The 16,944-nt window shown below is 48.2% G+C and overlaps 8 protein-coding genes across 8 annotated transcripts; 6 read left to right on the top strand and 2 right to left on the bottom strand.

Moving 5' to 3' along the window:
• Positions 1-10: 10 nt before the first annotated feature.
• Positions 11-1,207, bottom strand: PtrM4_057000 (uncharacterized protein; the record flags this gene model as incomplete). The annotated part of the gene is made up of 1 exon (XM_066105295.1): positions 11-1,207. The coding sequence occupies one exon, from the start codon at positions 1,205-1,207 to the stop codon at positions 11-13; it is 1,197 nt and encodes a 398-aa protein (XP_065963922.1).
• Positions 1,208-2,749: 1,542 nt separating this feature from the next.
• Positions 2,750-3,085, top strand: PtrM4_056990 (uncharacterized protein; the record flags this gene model as incomplete). Its single annotated transcript, XM_001942106.1, has 1 exon — positions 2,750-3,085. One exon carries the CDS (start codon positions 2,750-2,752, stop codon positions 3,083-3,085), a length of 336 nt encoding a protein of 111 aa, XP_001942141.1.
• Positions 3,086-3,325: 240 nt separating this feature from the next.
• Positions 3,326-6,136, top strand: PtrM4_056980 (uncharacterized protein; the record flags this gene model as incomplete). Its single annotated transcript, XM_066105294.1, has 4 exons — positions 3,326-3,363; positions 3,548-4,397; positions 5,303-5,933; positions 6,078-6,136. The coding sequence occupies 4 exons, from the start codon at positions 3,326-3,328 to the stop codon at positions 6,134-6,136; spliced, it is 1,578 nt and encodes a 525-aa protein (XP_065963921.1).
• Positions 6,137-6,415: 279 nt separating this feature from the next.
• Positions 6,416-11,189, top strand: PtrM4_056970 (Pyr-redox-3 multi-domain protein; the record flags this gene model as incomplete). Its single annotated transcript, XM_001942107.2, has 6 exons — positions 6,416-6,862; positions 6,935-7,375; positions 9,328-9,355; positions 9,411-10,608; positions 10,676-10,806; positions 10,870-11,189. The coding sequence occupies 6 exons, from the start codon at positions 6,416-6,418 to the stop codon at positions 11,187-11,189; spliced, it is 2,565 nt and encodes an 854-aa protein (XP_001942142.2).
• A 1,343-nt stretch (positions 11,190-12,532) lies between these two features.
• Positions 12,533-12,874, top strand: PtrM4_056960 (uncharacterized protein; the record flags this gene model as incomplete). The annotated part of the gene is made up of 1 exon (XM_066105293.1): positions 12,533-12,874. The coding sequence occupies one exon, from the start codon at positions 12,533-12,535 to the stop codon at positions 12,872-12,874; it is 342 nt and encodes a 113-aa protein (XP_065963920.1).
• Positions 12,875-13,019: 145 nt separating this feature from the next.
• PtrM4_056950 (Dimer-Tnp-hAT domain containing protein) lies at positions 13,020-13,943 on the bottom strand (the record flags this gene model as incomplete). Its single annotated transcript, XM_066105292.1, has 1 exon — positions 13,020-13,943. One exon carries the CDS (start codon positions 13,941-13,943, stop codon positions 13,020-13,022), a length of 924 nt encoding a protein of 307 aa, XP_065963919.1.
• Positions 13,944-13,994: 51 nt separating this feature from the next.
• PtrM4_056940 (uncharacterized protein) lies at positions 13,995-14,660 on the top strand (the record flags this gene model as incomplete). The annotated part of the gene is made up of 1 exon (XM_066105291.1): positions 13,995-14,660. The coding sequence occupies one exon, from the start codon at positions 13,995-13,997 to the stop codon at positions 14,658-14,660; it is 666 nt and encodes a 221-aa protein (XP_065963918.1).
• Positions 14,661-15,248: 588 nt separating this feature from the next.
• PtrM4_056930 (uncharacterized protein) lies at positions 15,249-16,470 on the top strand (the record flags this gene model as incomplete). Its single annotated transcript, XM_066105290.1, has 2 exons — positions 15,249-16,398; positions 16,445-16,470. The coding sequence occupies 2 exons, from the start codon at positions 15,249-15,251 to the stop codon at positions 16,468-16,470; spliced, it is 1,176 nt and encodes a 391-aa protein (XP_065963917.1).
• Between the last annotated feature and the right edge of the window lie 474 nt (positions 16,471-16,944).

The raw sequence follows: 16,944 nt of genomic DNA, 5'->3' as shown, positions 1-16,944 counted from the left end.
AAAATAGAAATCACTCGTCATAGAAGGAGTTCGTTACCTTCACGAAGGTCTCGAACTCTTGTGGCTGGTCTATTAATTGCGCGAGGTACGCTAGGCCTTCCTGTCTTGTGCGAGGGGGCACGATGGGGCGTAGAGGCCACTTCTTGAAGTGTGTTGTGGCTCTCTTGCAGAACACTAGGTGTTCTGGCGTCTTGGGCCTACCGCATGGGCATTCTGAGGTATCCTCGTGGTTGAATTTTCGGTGGTACCATTCAAAGTCGCCATGCGTTGAGCGTATCATAAGGACTTTCGCGAGTACCCTTCGGGGCAGCCATAGCGCTGCGGGCGTGCGCCTAGTATCGTATGGCAGCTGCCATTGCGTGTACCATGCTGATAGCCTACTGCTCTTATCCTTCCACCAAGTGTCCCTTATGTGTTCGAGGAGGCGGCGGCCTACTGTTCGTATACCGGATCTTGTGGGGGAGGCGGCCATGCCGTATGGCTGGTGCGGGTCTTTGGCCTCGTTGTCAGCCAGCTGGTCGGCGAGCTCGTTTCCAACAATCTTCATGTGTCCCGGCGCCCACCGCGTTTTCACGTTGTAGGCCTCCATAGCTCCATGAATTTGGAGGAACGCCCATTGGGAGGAGGTAGGGGCGGCTCCGCGTATGCCCCATATTACCGAAGTGCTGTCTATGCAGAGTACAATCTCCCTCTGGCTAGGCAGTGAGAGTTGTAGTGCGTGTTTGAGTCCTCTGCACGCGCCTATAGCCTCCGCATCGAAGACGTGGCTAAGGGCATTTAGTGAGCCTTGTCCAGTCGCCACGGCGGCCTGGCCCTGGTATATAGCGTACCCGTAAGTGACCACCCTTGTACCGTTGATTTGTTGTTCAGACCCGTCTGAGAAGACAGTGATTGTCTCTTGTCCAAGAGACTCCCACCAGATGGTGAAATTCTGGGCAGCAATGTCCTTTCCTTGCCCTTGCGTTGGATCCTGCCTCGACCCGTCTGAAAAGTGAGGGCTGGCTAGGACGTTTCGGGGTGTGGCGGGTAGCAGTTGTGCTACGCGCTGAACCTTCGATCTTGGTATCCGTCGGTTGCCCGCTGCGCGTCCTCGTATGACTAGTGGCAGTGTAGTTCTATTAGTAAGTGGGTGCTTGTCGTCTATTGTGCGTAGGTGAACTGCAAAGCGGAGCTTGGCCTCCTCTAGCGCCACCTGTGCCGACGGCATCGCAGCTTCTCTTAGCAGTACTGCGTTTGGTGTTGTCCTCCACGCAGGGAGGATTGCCTTCGTGGCTGCTACTAGTGCCTGATCTATCGTGGTTAGGTGCCAGCCTACCCTAGTGCTGACCGTGGGTTTACGGGAAACCCTTGCAATTCGTGGGTTCTTAGTCCTGCCCTCGTACCATGTTTCGGCTCCGTATAGTAGTATGGGCAGGATACATGTTATGGCTGCCTTGCGTAGCGATCCTGCTGGAGGGCCGTGGGCTGTGTTGGCGAGGCTCCGGAGATGGTTCGCTACTTTCCTGGCTTGCGCCGCCCTTTCTGCGACGTGCTTCTTGAAAGTTAGTCTCCTATCAAACCGTGTAGGTGCTGGTGCAGCCTCTGATGACTCCCCCACCTCTGTAGCATTAACAACACGTTTTTGACGCTTGTTACTTTTACTAGAGCTTTGTGAAGTCTTGCGCTTACTACTTTGGGCTTGTTGGATGGCTTTTTTGGAGTCGCGATCAGCTTTTTGGCGCGCCCGTTCAGCTGTCTTTTCAACCTGCTCCTTCTCCTTTACTGCCTTCTTCTTCTCTCGCTCTACGCGCTTCTCCTGAGTTACCCGGAGTTTGTCTAACCTAGTCTGCTCTCTCAACTCAGATCTATGAGCTTTTTGGAGTTGTAATTGATCCTTTTCACGATCTTGTTCAACCCTACGCTCCTTGGCTTGGCGAAGTTTCCTTGGCGACCAGAAAACAGCTCCTCCGTGATCGTCATCCTGATTATTTTGGAGATCAAAGGGGTGGCTCTGCTTGTTTTGCTTCTTTTTTGTAACTAGGGCATTCTTGAGCCCCTTGATCTCATGCCGGAGTAACTCATTTTGGGTTGAGGTATGATGAAGTGACCTGTTGAGTTTCTTTATCTCCTTACTTCTCTCATCCCTTGTTGTTTGACGGATCAGTGACTTGATTTTGAGCTAATCTGACCCGCTAAGTACTGATGTTGAGCTCTCATCCGAGCTTGATAGCTCAGGGGTATCGCGGCTGAATCTTTTGAGTATAGGCGTTGGATCAGGTAGCCAGATCCCTGTGGCGGTGAAGGACTTTTGGATGGTGTTTTTCTTGAAGGATGACATCCAGGCGTTCTAAAAAAAAGGAAAGAACTCTCCTTTTTTAACTGATAGCAGCCCCTGGCTGTTGTGAAGGTAGTTGGATAACGCCTTTGAGTAAGCAGTTGAAAGCGGTTTGAAAATTACAACATCCAGGGGCTGAAGGGTATGGGTTGATTGAGGGGGAAAGATTGTAACGGTTTGGGCCTTGCCAAGACCGACTTGGGTGAGAGTTGGGTACGGCTATCGCTACCACACTTTCTCATCACACACACCTATATAGCTGCAGTTCCTCCATAGCTACACAATGCAACGCAGTCCTCATCCTCTCCTCACCCCGTTACAGTTATGAGCCCGGAAGCCTTTAATTAAATCGCTGCGTTCACCCGATATACAGCTAACAGACAACCTGTCGATACGACGACACTCAACACTAGGAGCATATTTAGCTAGGTAGTTATGGCAACTCAAGAGCATGAAATGCAGGTGGCTAGAGCGTCAGTTACCCTCCGAAAGCCAGAAGATTGGTCGAAATGGCTGTTCACGAGGAAGATATCCGCAGACCGGAATGGTCTGTGGGAGTACGTTAACCCAGATCTTTCGCCAGAGAGGCTGAAGATGCTGGAAGACGAGAGACCTAAAGAGCTTGAAGTGGGGAGATTTCGAAATCCTCTTACAGAAGAGCAGATCAACATCCCAGACTTAACAGCGACAGAGCTCGCTACGTATAACTCATGGGCTAGACGATTCGATCGCGACGAGGCCATGTGGCTCACGAAGGAGAAGGCTTTCTGAAACCTGAGCCTAGAGATCGTGCAGACAATTGACGTCAAACACCTAGACCTAATCCTCGATTGCGCAGACGCCTATAGCCAGCTGAGAACGCTAAAGAAGCACCTCTGTCCATCGATTGGAGAGAGAAACCACCAACTCAGAGCTCGGTACACAGTAGTCTGCACGAGACCAAAGACCGCAAACTTAGATACATGGTTTGACGAGTGGGTGACAATCACCCGACTCCTCACGGAGGCCAAGATGCCAGAGACGACTGGCAATAGAGCGCAGGAAGAGTTGTCAGCCTGGCACCTCGGTTCACCTAGTACACTGTGAACTGTATCTCACGTGACTCCTCGTCACCTGCTTACTCATCTTAGTTTTGTATATAATCGCTTCATGTAGTTCTCTCAATACAACAACCTTCTTCCTCACGTCTGCTTGGTCCTCCCATATCTAACAAGAGTTTATCCTGTCAATCAGAGGCCTAGATGATAGCTGGGCAGCTACTCAGCTACAAGACCTTATTAAGAAGGAACAGAAGGATGAAGAATTTCCGCTGATCGCGGATTTGATCGCGGAGTTCAGATCGTACTACCGACGTACACGTCCAATCGCGTCAGGATTTGGAACCTTTGCTACACTCGAGGTAGCAAGTAGTGGCAACAGCCAAGGAGCTCGTACACGCTCAGGACCATGGATAACAAGGTGTCTTGATGGGGAAAACCACAAGTTCGATAACTGCCTGTACGTTAACCAGTCAGTTCGGACAAAGGACTGGAAGCTAGACAAGGCAATTCAGGATAAGTTCACAGAGCTTAGAGACAGTCCTACGTCGAATTCGATGGCCAATGCACTAAGAGCAACAGAGCGGGGGCTTAAGAAGAAGACGAAGCCGCAGGCTGAGGTCCAGAGCTCGTCCATGATTAGTATGGACGATGGACAGACAGCGCGCGATAAGCCACACGTTAATGCGGTGCTGCAAACTGCTGCAGCCACAGGACTATTAGCTCCACCACTGCTCACGAGATGGATACTTGATCCAGGTTCGAACTGCCACGTCACGAATACGAAAGGAGCCGACTGGATCTTGACAAAGAAAGGTGGGCCTTCAGACTGTGTATACGCTGGAGGAGCCCTCACTCAGGTCGAAGAATGGGGAGAAACGACTATCCAGGTCAAGACTCCGACAGGAGAAGGACAGATGAAGCTTACATGGGTGGCGTACATCCCTGGCTTCTTCACGAGCGTCGTTGGCCTATCACGGAGCCGATCTCTCGGCATCAACTTTGACTCAGGCAGAGACTGTCTATATCAAAAGAAGGCATCGAACGTGATCTGTCTACTCCAGTATAGAGCAGAGATGGCAACAAGCCGGCCAAGCTGCTATCAAGCCAAATGTGGCCCCTGCTTACTAGCCTTGTCGATCAACCACAGGTCTACAAGAGAACCGTGCCACCCCTCTATCTAGGTATAGCTATACCTATATATTCTAGGCCGCTAGTGAGCAGGGGCCACATTTGGCTTGATAGCAGCTTGGCCGGCTTGTTGCCATCTCTGGTATAGAGACGGCCACTGGCTCGTCGACGTGGAGAAAGACAAGAAAGTTGAGCTGGATCTACTCTCTACGTACGCGACTCGATATACCAAGCCCTCAAAGGAACCGAGGAAGGATCTCTCAGTCAGTCAAGACACGGCTCATCGGATGTTCGGCCACATCAGCCGAAAAGCAGTTGGGCACTTGAACGATCATGTGATCGGAATCAGTGTTGAGGAGCAAGCAATTGCCCCTAAATGGACAGACTGTCACGTCTGTATTAAAACAAAGCTTCACAAGTTTGTAAGCAGAGGAGCTCAAAGTAAGCCAGCTGAACAGCCGTTCTACCGAATAGGAATGGACTTAGTGCATAGACTCCGCAACAATCAATTCAATCCGGTCACTCTCCTAGACCCACTTACCTATCTAGGTAGGGCTTAAACTCCTATAGGTAACTACTAGGCTTAAAGCGGTAATCAATCAATCCAATCTGAACCTTCTAGGACCCACTTAATTGATTGTTGCGGACTGTGTTAGTGCAGCTGAGAGAAAGAAACGAGCGCTGCTATAATGGAGACCTATGGATGCTTCACGCAGTGTGTCAGTATAGCAAGTGGCATGAGGTATGCTGCCTAGCAGACAAGAGCTCAGGCACCCTTAAGCGCACAGTGGTGCGTCTATTGGCTAAGATTAAACGCCAGTTCGGCGCAGTCGTGGTGGTCGTGAAGCTTGACAACGAGCGCGGCTATAGCGAGTTGCTCTATGTGCTTAAAGATCTCGGTATTATTATAGAACCCCGAGCTGAGTACACAGAGGAGCAGAACGGCCTATCAGAACAGGCCGGAAAGATGATCGTGATCCGAGCGAGAGCGATCAGGATTGATGGACTACCAATGGAGCTCTCAAATGAGTGCTGCCTAGTAGCAGTCTATCTACTCAACAGAACACCCATCGAATCACTCGGATGGAAGACTCCGTACGAGGTTGTACGTGAACAGAAGCCATCGGCAGCTCACCTCAATGTTGTGGGAGCACGAGCCTACGTGCTAAACAACAAGCTGAAGCGTGGAGAGAAGCTCGAATCTCGCGCGCTGATGGGACAGCTGGTTGGATATGACTCCACGAATATATACCGAGTATGGATGCCAGCATTAGGACGAGTTCTCAGGACGAGAGACGTCGTCTTCATGTCTAATGATGGAACTGAGCTTGTCTACCCAGATCGACAGACTTTGAGAGAGGTGGTGACGATACTGGACGTTCCAGAACCACTAGAGGAAACCGATCAGGAGATAGAAGCGCTCCTACAGTCGGCACAGAGAGACTGGAGTGGTCCGAGCCGGTCCGAGCAAGCCGCTCGAACAGACCACGCCAAGGATACGCCTCGGACGTTGCCAACACCTGAGAGCACTCCAGAATCGATGCCTGAGCCCGAGTCCGAGCCCGAGCCCGAGCACGAGCCCGAGCTGGAAACAGTCGAGATGCCGCGAGGCTGGGAGACTATACCAGCCGAAGCAGAGGCACCAGATCGATGATTGAACAACGCTCCAAGACGTGAGGAGATTAGCGGTCAGGTTAGTGAGTCTAACGTTTTGACGGGAAAAAGACAGAGGAAGACGCTCGGCACGTACTTTATTGCGTTCGCCGAAGCACTTCAGCAAATAGAGCCACAGAAATCACGGCTACACAGGGATGAGCTTCCACCTCCGCCAAAGAGATGGAAAGACCTAGAGAAGCACCCTTTTGGATAGGAATTTAAAGCGGCAGCAGCGAAAGAATTCAAGAGCTGTCGTGAAAAGGGCTGCTTTAAGACAATGTCAGCCACAGTGGGTGATAGCCAGAGATTGCCCTTGATGTGGGTATTCACGTACAAGTTTGATGAAGACGGACTTCTGTGTAAGTACAAGGCTCGGCTTGTCGTGAGAGGAGACCTCCAGGAGGACTGGGGCGACACGTACGCAGCCACGCTGGCCGCACGAGTGTTCAGATTCCTCATGGCTCTCACGGCAGCCTTTGGCCTGAAAGCATATCAGTATGATGTGCTAAACGCTTTTTTGAACGCACCTCTTGAGAAGCTAGTCTACGTAAAGACTCCAGATCCGTACATAGAAGAGCTTGGCAAGATACTCGAACTTAAGAGAGCTCTTTATGGGCTGAAAGACGCGCCTCTTCTCTGGTACAAGCACCTAAAGGAGACGCTAATTAAGTTGGGTCTGAAATCAGTTAAGGGCGTTCCTTGCTTGTTTACCAACGAGAGACTGGTAGTCTTCTGTCGAACTACAAAAAGGCCGACCTTCCTGCAGTTGTAGCATGAAGGTATATATAGTGGATAGTCTGACATCTTCTTCTATGTTGATGATATCGTGGTACTGGTACATCCGGATCACCTTGATGATCATCAGAAATTTGAGAGACGACTGGAGGCGGTATACGACCTGAGAAAGCTCGGAGAGCTCAAGTGGTTCCTTGGGATCAGAGTTCTGAGAGACTGGACAGCAGGAACGATCTGGTTAACACAGGACTCATTTATTGAGAAGGTAGTTAATAAGTATGATTTAGATCAGAAGTCTGGAGGGAGATATCCAGCAGTTCCACTTGTGGAGAACTCCCTGCCCCAGACTAGAGAGGATACAAATCACCAGCGTACTCAGCTGTACCAGCAGCTAGTCAGATCGCTGGCGTACATCTCGACATTCACGAGACCGGATGTGGCACGAACCCACTCAGTACTGGCCCGGCATCTCCAGAACCCTGGGCAGAAGCACGTATCGGCGGTAAAGCATGTCTGGCGATACCTGTATGGAACAAGACATCTGGCGATCAGAGCTAGTCAGTAGATAGCAGAGAGCTCGTCCTACATCTGGGACAAGTCTCTCTTCTATGGAGCATCTGATGCAGCGTTTGCTGATGATGTGGAAAGTCGTCAATCATCTCATGGATATTTGTTCAAGCTCTGTGGGACAGACTTGTCATCAAGCAAATCAAACAAACTTTGTACACTAATTTGGTTTGTTTGTACAAACTTAGTGTCAGATTGTGATGGGTTATCAAAGACGGGGATAATAGTATAATAATATGATGGGGATCGATTGTGTTGTTCTGGTCTGATGTCGTGTTGTGTTGTTGTCCAACGCTGTTCGATCAATTGGGTCGCGGTGGATTGTGCGCGCTGACTAATTTAACTGATTCACAGAATCCACAGCTCCAAACACCCGGATTTTGTCCACCACCCAAAATATGCCCATATTCTGACACTTAGAGTTACATTTGAATTGTTTAGTTTTGTCAGATTAGATAAGATATTGCACAAAAGTGATGGATGTTCATGATTGATCGGTTCTTGTGTCTGTTCTAAGGTGCGCGCTGAGAGTTTTGTTCTGCTAAGACGCTAACCCGTTATTAGCTAGCGGTGTCGGCACTTTCGGCTCGACACGCCTGCTATCTGACAAGTTTGATAGTGTTTTAGGAGACTGTTTGTTTGAAAGTTTGATAGATTTGATACCGTTTAGGTGCTAATGTAATCGTACCTCGTACAAATTACTAAGCTTCGCTGTCCCACTTGCATATCTAGTATATTGTGTCACGGCGCTGGCTGGCAAGGATGCGCCAAGACCTACTAGGCGCTGATTGGCTGCACAGAATCCGGGTGCGCTAGCGCACCCGGATTCTGTGAACAAAACCTTCGAGACCTATCTAATAGTAGCTCCTTGAGCTACGTCCTGTCCTTTACCTGACCCTATACTTTCTGTCGAGACGCGGTGAGAGCCTTCACTAGTATTCACGGTGAATCAGGCTTCCCGTGCTCTGATTGGCCAGGCACTGATTAGTCAGCTGCTCCGTGCGCGCACCATAGATATTCTCCCTTCTCCCGTAGCTCCAATACAACAAGTTCACGCACGTTTTCTCCACCTTCATCACTTTCGGCTATACGTAGTGAATATACTGATTACGTGCATCTATCTTACCTGCCTACCGCTCCCCGTGACAATTTGGTGGTTGTTGAGATATCGAGTTGCCAAAACTTAGCTTTTTGGTGTGTTTTTGGGTGCGCATTTCGATGGTGTGCACATCTCGATAGTGGGGCACGTTAACTAGGAATGCATTCTGTTCGGTGATTGTTCTTATTCATTGTCCACGAACATAGCTGCTACGAAGGTATACCTAAGCTCAGCGCAAGTTGGGCCGAAGTCGGGCCGAAGTGTTGAGCAGCCGACGTCCCTACCGATACTCACGATCCGACAGTTGTTTTAATTTTCCGGTTTTACCGGGTGTATGAGAGCCAGAACCGTGCATCCGCTGAACCGAAACACTAGTTAAGCGAACATGTTCCGAGAGATAGGGTAATCGTTTCATTATTGCTTCTTTCCGGTAGCCGGGGATTGAACACATTTTTAGCGTATGTTGGTAGGCCTTGTACGATCGTACGGGGTGAATAACAACAACGAGGTTCTTCTGGTGACTGGTATTGGTATTGATTTTTCTACGAACATAGCTGCTACGAAGGTACACCTAAGCTCTGCGCAAGGTGGGCCGAAGTCGGGCCGAAGTGTCAAGCAGCCGACGTCTCTACCGATACTCACGATCCGACAGCGTATCATATAAAAAAATGCAGAGCTCCAGTACTCTTAAGTCGCATACATTCAGGTCGCATCCACGTCTTTTCAAGTTTCGAGATCATTTGCGCCAAATCGAACCTGAGCTCTCTTGACACTCTAACGGTCTACAGTACATCGGCTTGAAGCAAAAGGTTCAAGGTTAGTCCATAAGCATTTCTTGTTTAATTTTTAATAACTAATAAAAAACCTACAGTGATTGTATCTTTCAATTTGCCTATGTCAACTAATTATCAAGACAAGTTATCCATGCACTTAGATGCAGTGGTTGTTGGCGCTGGCTTCAGCGGGATTGCATCTTTGTATCGCTTGAGGAAAGCTGGATTAACAGTTAAGGCTTTTGAAGCTGGTCCTCGCCTTGGGGGAGTCTGGCACTGGAATCGCTACCCAGGAGCTCGGGTTGACGGCGAGTACCCTTTTTATCAGCTTAATATTCCTGAGGTTCAGCAAGGCTGGGATTGGGAGTTCAAATTCCCTGACCGAAAGGAGCTGGCTGGATATTTTGACCATCTTGACAAGATCCTGGGCCTTAGCAAAGACACGTATTTCAATTCTGAGGTCACAAGTGTTCGGTACAATGTTGTTGAAGGACAGTGGACCGTGAAGGCAGGGCAGCGTACTGCAACTTGCAAGTACCTAATTTTGGCTGCAGGTGCTCTTCACCGAGCTCATCGCCCGGATTTTCCAGGACTCAGCAATTTCGCAGGTCAGGTCTACCACACGGCATCTTGGCCCGAAAACATCGACCTCTATGGCAAAAGAGTGGCTGTGATAGGTACGGGTGCTACCGGCGTCCAAGTCATACAGGAACTATCAAAGCAAGTCGATTACCTCTTGGTTTGCGTGAGGAACCCTAGCTACTGCCTTCCGATGGTTCAAAAAAGGGTTAGCGAAGAAGAGAAATTGGCAACCAAACCTAAACTTCAGGAAATCCTGGCAAAATGCCGCAACGACCCAGCAGGGTACTTTTCAGCGAAGAAACAAGGCAAAGTCTTTGATCAGACGCTCGAGGAACGAGAGGCTTACTGGGAAGAGTTGTGGTCCCAAGGAGGATCACATTTTGCCTCATCAAATTACAGCGATATCCTTACCGATCAAGCGGCTAACCTTGAGATATACAATTTCTGGGCCAAAAAGACCCGTGCACAAATGACAGATCCTGTAAAGATGGACATTGTCGCTCCCTTGAAGCCGCCGTATCCTTTTGGCGCCAAAAGGTGTGTTCAAGCTCAGGACTATTATAAGTGCTTAAACCAGGCAAATGTCGAAGTCATTAGCATCCAAAACTCACCTATCTCCGAATTCAACAGAAACGGATTTGTCACCGAGGATGGGACCCAGAAGAACTTTGATGTGCTGGTATTAGCAACTGGTTTTGACAGCTTTACCGGGTCGTAAGTACTCACTTTTGTCTCTTGTTACTAGATTCTCTGCCAGAGTTAATTCTAAATATCTAACTAGGCTTACCACTATGGGCCTACAAACAAAAAATGGGATTGACATACAGGAATTGTGGAAGGATGAGGTTAGAACGTACCTGGGAGTCTTTGTTCCCGGTCTTCCCAATGCCTTCCTAATATATTCACCTCAGGGTACGTGATAGCCAATAATCTAGTTCGAGATGAATGAGATAGCTAATATATATTGTGTGACAGCGCCTACGGCATGGGCAAACGGGCCGACCATTATTGAATGTCAGGCTGATATAATGCTGTCAACCATTCAAAAGCTCGAATTAATGAACGCAAAGTCTATAGAACCAAAGGAATCGGCAGAGGCCGAGTGGAGGGAAGAACTTGAGCGCTTGATTGAACCTAGATTGAGTCGGCACACTAAATCCTGGTTCAACGGAGGGAATATTCCTGGGAAGAAGGTGCAAGTACTCACCTATAATGGCAGTTTTGTTTTATACGAGAAAACATGCTGGGAGGCACTTGAGAGTTGGAAAGGTTTTGACATAGTCTTAAATGACTAAGAGGCAGGGAAGGTGGAGAAACCTGTTATCGGTTGTTTATGAAGTTGTGTTCCCTTGTCTATCCCCCCTCCTCCCCCCCAAAAAACACTTGCTCCACTAAAACTGGGCTGAGAGCAGTAAATTTAGTTCTTTTGAGTAGTCGGAAAATAGGTTGTCCCTCTTAACAATTGCAAATCAAGTTTCGAGCTTCAAGAACTGTTTTTTAGTGTTGTCTCTCGTTACTGTAGTGGCTGCTGGTAGCTGTGGCTGAGTTGTTCTGCTTAGTTACGTGATAGGTCATCTGAACGTGTGACAGCTCTAAGGAAGTCAAATCTAGGAGAACTCTGATCTATTGACTACGAACAGAGCTACTATCTAAGTACATGGAAATGTGTCGCTGAGACGTGCAGAATTGGTCGGAAGCGATCAAACAATGGAAAATTTTGGATATGGGAGGATCAAGCAGACATGAGGAAGAAGGTTGTTGTATTGAGAGAATTACATGAAGCTGTCGGATTGCAGATGTTAATCACGGGCCGCGTCGGCCCTACTTCGGTCTGACCCGTACTAACCCGCGTATATCTTCATAGCAACCGAGAGATAGAACAAAAAGAATAATCACCGAACAGAATGCATTCCTAGTTATGGTTATTTCCCTTTTCGCACTTAGTGCAAAGCCAACCAACAGAAGCGATTATATACACGACTAAGATGAGTAAGCAGGTGACGAGGAGTCACGTGAGATACAGTTTACAGTATACTAGGTGAACCGAGGTGCTAGGCTGACAGAAAATTCTAGCAAACAACAATCTGATGGCTTAGAGATAGAAACACCATGAAGCAATTCACGATACCAGTGAGAAACTCGGGAAACCAACGGATACCGTCACAGTTGTAACTAGTACGACCACTTTTCAAACTGAAATCCCTACATACAACAAAGGACTACAAATATTTGGTAATTCCTACTGGCTTACAAAAGACTGGAAGAACAAGCAAAACAGCTCTATTGTTATTGCTTTTAAAACAGAAGCTGAAGCAAAGAAACTAGGAGCGAGGATCATTATCCTTGGAGAGAGCCTCCGCACTGAAAAGTATAGAAGTATTCCAGCTACTACCCAATGCGACAACTGCCAAGGCTTTGGCCATACAAAGCTTAAATGCCGGAACCAAACAGCATGCCAGCTATGTGCGGGGACCCACCCTACATCGCAGCATAAATGCTCCACCTGCACGACAAGTGGGAAGCCTTGTATCCATACACTCCCAAAATGCTCAAACTGCAAAGAACCTCACTTTGCTAATAGCAGAGACTGTGAAGTCCTCGCAGCTATAACAAACAAGGAGAACCAATATACAACAGAATGTTAGACAGCATTAAGATCCTCCAAGCGAATCTGAATAAGAGTATCCAGGCTACAGAGTCTACTCTTCAACTAGCTGTCGAACTAAGGGTTGATATAATTGCAGTCCAAGAGCCTTGGCTCACACCAACAAGAAACAACGACTACGCTGATACTAGGTCCACTAGCCACGCAGCATACCTCCAAATTCTCCCACAATCCGAACCAAAACTCCGCCCTAGAGTGCTATTCTATATCTCTAGAACGCTATTAGCAGAAACCTACCTACTAGAAGGTTTCACGTCAGATCCAGACGCTATAGCACTAGTAGTACAGAAAGGAAACCATAAGTTTAATACATAGAAGGCAACAATCAAATCAAACAAATATGAGGCTCATAATTTATTTGTTTGACGTTTTCCTAGAGTCATGATTGATTTGTTTGTTATTTGATAATTTTTCTTGTATTTGATTTGGTGTTTGATTTGGTGTTTGATTGTTTGAAGATCTATTCTAATGGTTTATCCCACTCACAGAGGCTGTAGATGTGGTCAATCTCATCATCAGTCAGACGCTTTTCAGCTGTCCTAGGCGGTACTTTTACACCTACTTTTATCCATGCCCGTATACACTGAAGTGCAGCAAGTAACTGAGCTCCAATCTTCCGCCTTCGAGGCTCTAACAGATCACCAAGCTCACTAAACATGCGCTCACACTCGCAGCTACTTGCTGGTATAGTCAAAACGTCGATAGCAAAGCGGTGGAGATGGGGGTACTTGGAGCGTAGGCTCAGCCAATAGCGGATAGGATGGCCGTTAGTAGCAAATTGCTGGCTCGTCCACTTAGGCTCAAGGCGGCTCCAAAGCTCGTACTCATCCATGAGCTCGTTATCGCTGGAGTCGTCATCTGCAAGTGCTGCAATTGCGTCATCGATAGCGTTTGGCAGGCGAGCTTTGCGGTGTTTCGGGGAGGTAGCGACGGGCTTGTACGTTGCCCAAAGCTGCTGAAAATTCTGTTTTGATGAGCGTAGCCAGTCGCTTTTGTCGCGCCAGCTGCGCTCACAGTACCGCTTGTAGTATGGGTGTAGTGTAACAGCAGCGTAGTATACAACTGAGTCGTCAAGCTTTGAGTAGTACTCGTTAAGCTTTGCCCACGCGGCACGAAGATTGATAGCAAGGTGATCCTCAGGCGCGTTAGCTGCCTCGTAGTCGACGTGCTCATAAGATTTAACACGGGCCTCGTACTCGTTGAGTAGGTACTCAAACACTGGTATGACCTCGTATATTGCCCCAAAACGGCCAGCTTTTCCACGCCCCTCGAGCCGCAGCGTGGCCTCCTTCAGCGGCCGGAGCACTCCAATATACTCAGTGATCACCTGCCAGTCGCTAGCTGAAAGGCCATCAGATCTCATCCAAGTTGGAGCGTCAGACATCTTGTTGTTGTGTGTGCGAGCGTAAGAGTCTGCTGTTCGTGTAGCATCGATATGGTGGTTAGCGTACGCATTAACAGCGTGTTGGAGAAGAGCAGCGCGCTCAAAAGCGCTACAGAAGCTGTTCCAGCGCGTGGCAACTGGCTTAACAATATAGTTGGAAACGAAAGAGCAGACTACCTAGCAAAAGAAGCAACCAAAGAGGACCCCAGATCAACAACAAAGAGCATTGCCTACCTAGGCACGACAATCAAAAGGATACAACAAACGGAACAACGCCAAGAGTATGAGAAATACAAAGCAAGAGCAACCGCTCTAAACAAAGCTACCTACTCAGCCAAATACCCTCTTAAAATCAGCAAAACTATCCAAATGCCACAGAACACGAAAAGAGTAACCTCTAGCGCTTTCTACTCTCTTAAGCTAGGACACGGATACTTCAACTCCTACCTAAAGAGATTTAAGAAACGAGACTCTAACCGCTGCACCTGCCAAAACATCCAAACGCCAGAACACCTACTACTGTACTGTCATCTATACAAAGACCATCGAAAAACGCTCCTACAAACAATCAAACATCGCCCAGTCACACTACCACTACTACTCCACACTAGTATAGGTATAGAAGCAACCCTAGCTTTTATCACTAGCACCAGAATAGGAACAAGAAAATGGTACCTAGGACAGCCACCAGAAGACCTACAGAGAGACACTGTATAAAACTAAAACCACAACCCTCTCCTTTGCCACAAGAGCCCGCTGCTACATCTCTTTCTACTTATCAAACTGCTCTTTAGCACCTGGCAACAAACAGATACAAGCTATCTTTTGTAGAAAAGCCAAAAACCATATTAGCGAACCATACCAGAAAACCATGTAAATTAGAAAAACCAAGATAGAACGGCCTTCGGCCAAAGTCCTACATAGTCTCTGACTGAAAAAGGACTCTAATGGAATAATAATAATAATAATAATAATAAAATCCAAACTCCAGCACACCTACTACTAGAATGCCGGCGCTATAAAACAGAACGAAAAGAACTCAAACAAGCCATCTGTCAGATAATAGCACTGTTGAAGATGAGAGCGTACAGACGCTGGGTTAGACTAGCGCGACCCGGCATCTGAGAGAGCCAATCGGATCACAGGAAGGCTTGGCACCCCCCCAGGTGTGCCCACAACCGTAGACAGAACCAACAAACAATCAACAATCAATATCATCACCATTATTACCTATTTCATCAGTATTCCAGATGAGAGTGAATATCTGACAATTAAGAGTCTCACTATCTTTACCTACCTACCAAAATGACGACATTTACCACCCGCGACGCGACCGTGACTTTACGCGACCAGTCAGACTACACCGGTTGGATGCTACAACTGCAAGCGCGTTGCATAGCACACAATATTTGGGATAAGATTGACCCAAAGACTACTACTCAGCCCCTCCGGAGGCCTACCGACCTTAGAATCCCAATCCTTGCTGACTACCAAGCAGCTTCTGGCATCGAAGAGCCAGGAAGACTTAGCGAACTATCGAACAGCGGACAGAAAGCGTTTAAAGAAGACCTCGAGTACTATCGCATGTCGATGGAGCAGTACAAAAGCGACCGACACCAATACGAAAAGGAGCAGTCAAGCTTCCAGCACATCATGACCCTGATTCAATCAAGCGTGTCACCGCACCTACTACGCACATGCTGTCTCCCAGACAAGACACTTCGCGAGTGGATTATAAACTTGAAGCTTACAGTTGGAGTGAGCGATCGCACCGAGAAGGAGCGAACTAGAGAAAGATACCTAGCATCCCTCAAACCAATGAGGACCCCAAATCAATGGGACACGTGGCTGGCGGAATATGACCAAGCCGCCACGGAAGCTGAAGTATACAGCGTACCAGAAGTGTCACAACTTGATGCGATGTCAAAGGACTTTCTGGTGGCCGTCCAGAAAACAGCACCTATCTGGGCCGTAAACTTCCAAGAGAACGGACGATGGGCAGCTGGGATGAGCCGAAAGGAGATGATGAATCGGTTCCGAGAGCACATGATGATGCACCATCCCCTTTTTAGATCAGGGAAGCACAAAGCAGCTATGGCAGCTTACGATGAAAGCACACATGATGATACAACTCTCGCTGGAGGTGCATCCTACCAGCCACTGCGCGGGACGCCGAGCAGTGGGGTCACCGCGCCATCTACCAACTTGAATCCGGGGAATACCTCGCAAACAAAGTATCGGGGACGTCCTCGTAAACAACCACAAACCTCACAAGCCATGAGAAAGCCAGCACAGAAGCGGTCCTCAGCGCAAAGTGAAGGGACTACCTCCGGGCAGAAATGCCCAGCGTGTTATCAATATCATGAACTCAGAGCATGCTACTATGTCAATCCAGACCTAGCGCCAGAGTGGTGGACACCAAATGAAGCTACAAATGAACTAGTACAGTTTAAATGTAAGAATGATACACAGCTGCAAGGGCTAATCCGCGGACAATGCAGATCCCGTACACGCACGCCAGCTCTGAAACAATCACATACACCAACGCCGGAGTACTCTCAGTCACCAATCGAATGACTAGAAGGACGAAAGATTACGGACGTAGACGCCGCGTTCACTACCATCGCACGGAGTGGGACAGCCGAGCACACGTACCCTCTCGCACGATCATTCATTCTGGATTCAGGAGCGACGTGCCACATCACAAACAATCCAGATCGGATATACAACTACCGCCCGTCATCATTAGGAGACTACATATGGGCTGGTAGTATAAAGATTTGGATACGGGGATACGGGACCACAGACATCACGCTGCAACATCAGCATAGGACAACAAAGCTAGTGCTGCGAGATGTGGCAATCTGCCCAGAGATCGTATGCAATCTAGTGTCCTTCCGACTGCTACGGCAGAGAGGAATCTGGTGGGATACCAAATCAAACCCAACCAACCTACGAGGACCAGACGATCAAGTTATTGGCAACCTCTTAGAAAATTTTG

Source organism: Pyrenophora tritici-repentis, chromosome 2, assembly GCF_003171515.1.
Source record: "Pyrenophora tritici-repentis strain M4 chromosome 2, whole genome shotgun sequence".
Taxonomy (NCBI): domain Eukaryota; kingdom Fungi; phylum Ascomycota; class Dothideomycetes; order Pleosporales; family Pleosporaceae; genus Pyrenophora; species Pyrenophora tritici-repentis.
The sequence above is the reverse complement of the archived record's forward strand: the minus strand, read 5'-3'. Positions and strand labels throughout refer to the sequence as shown.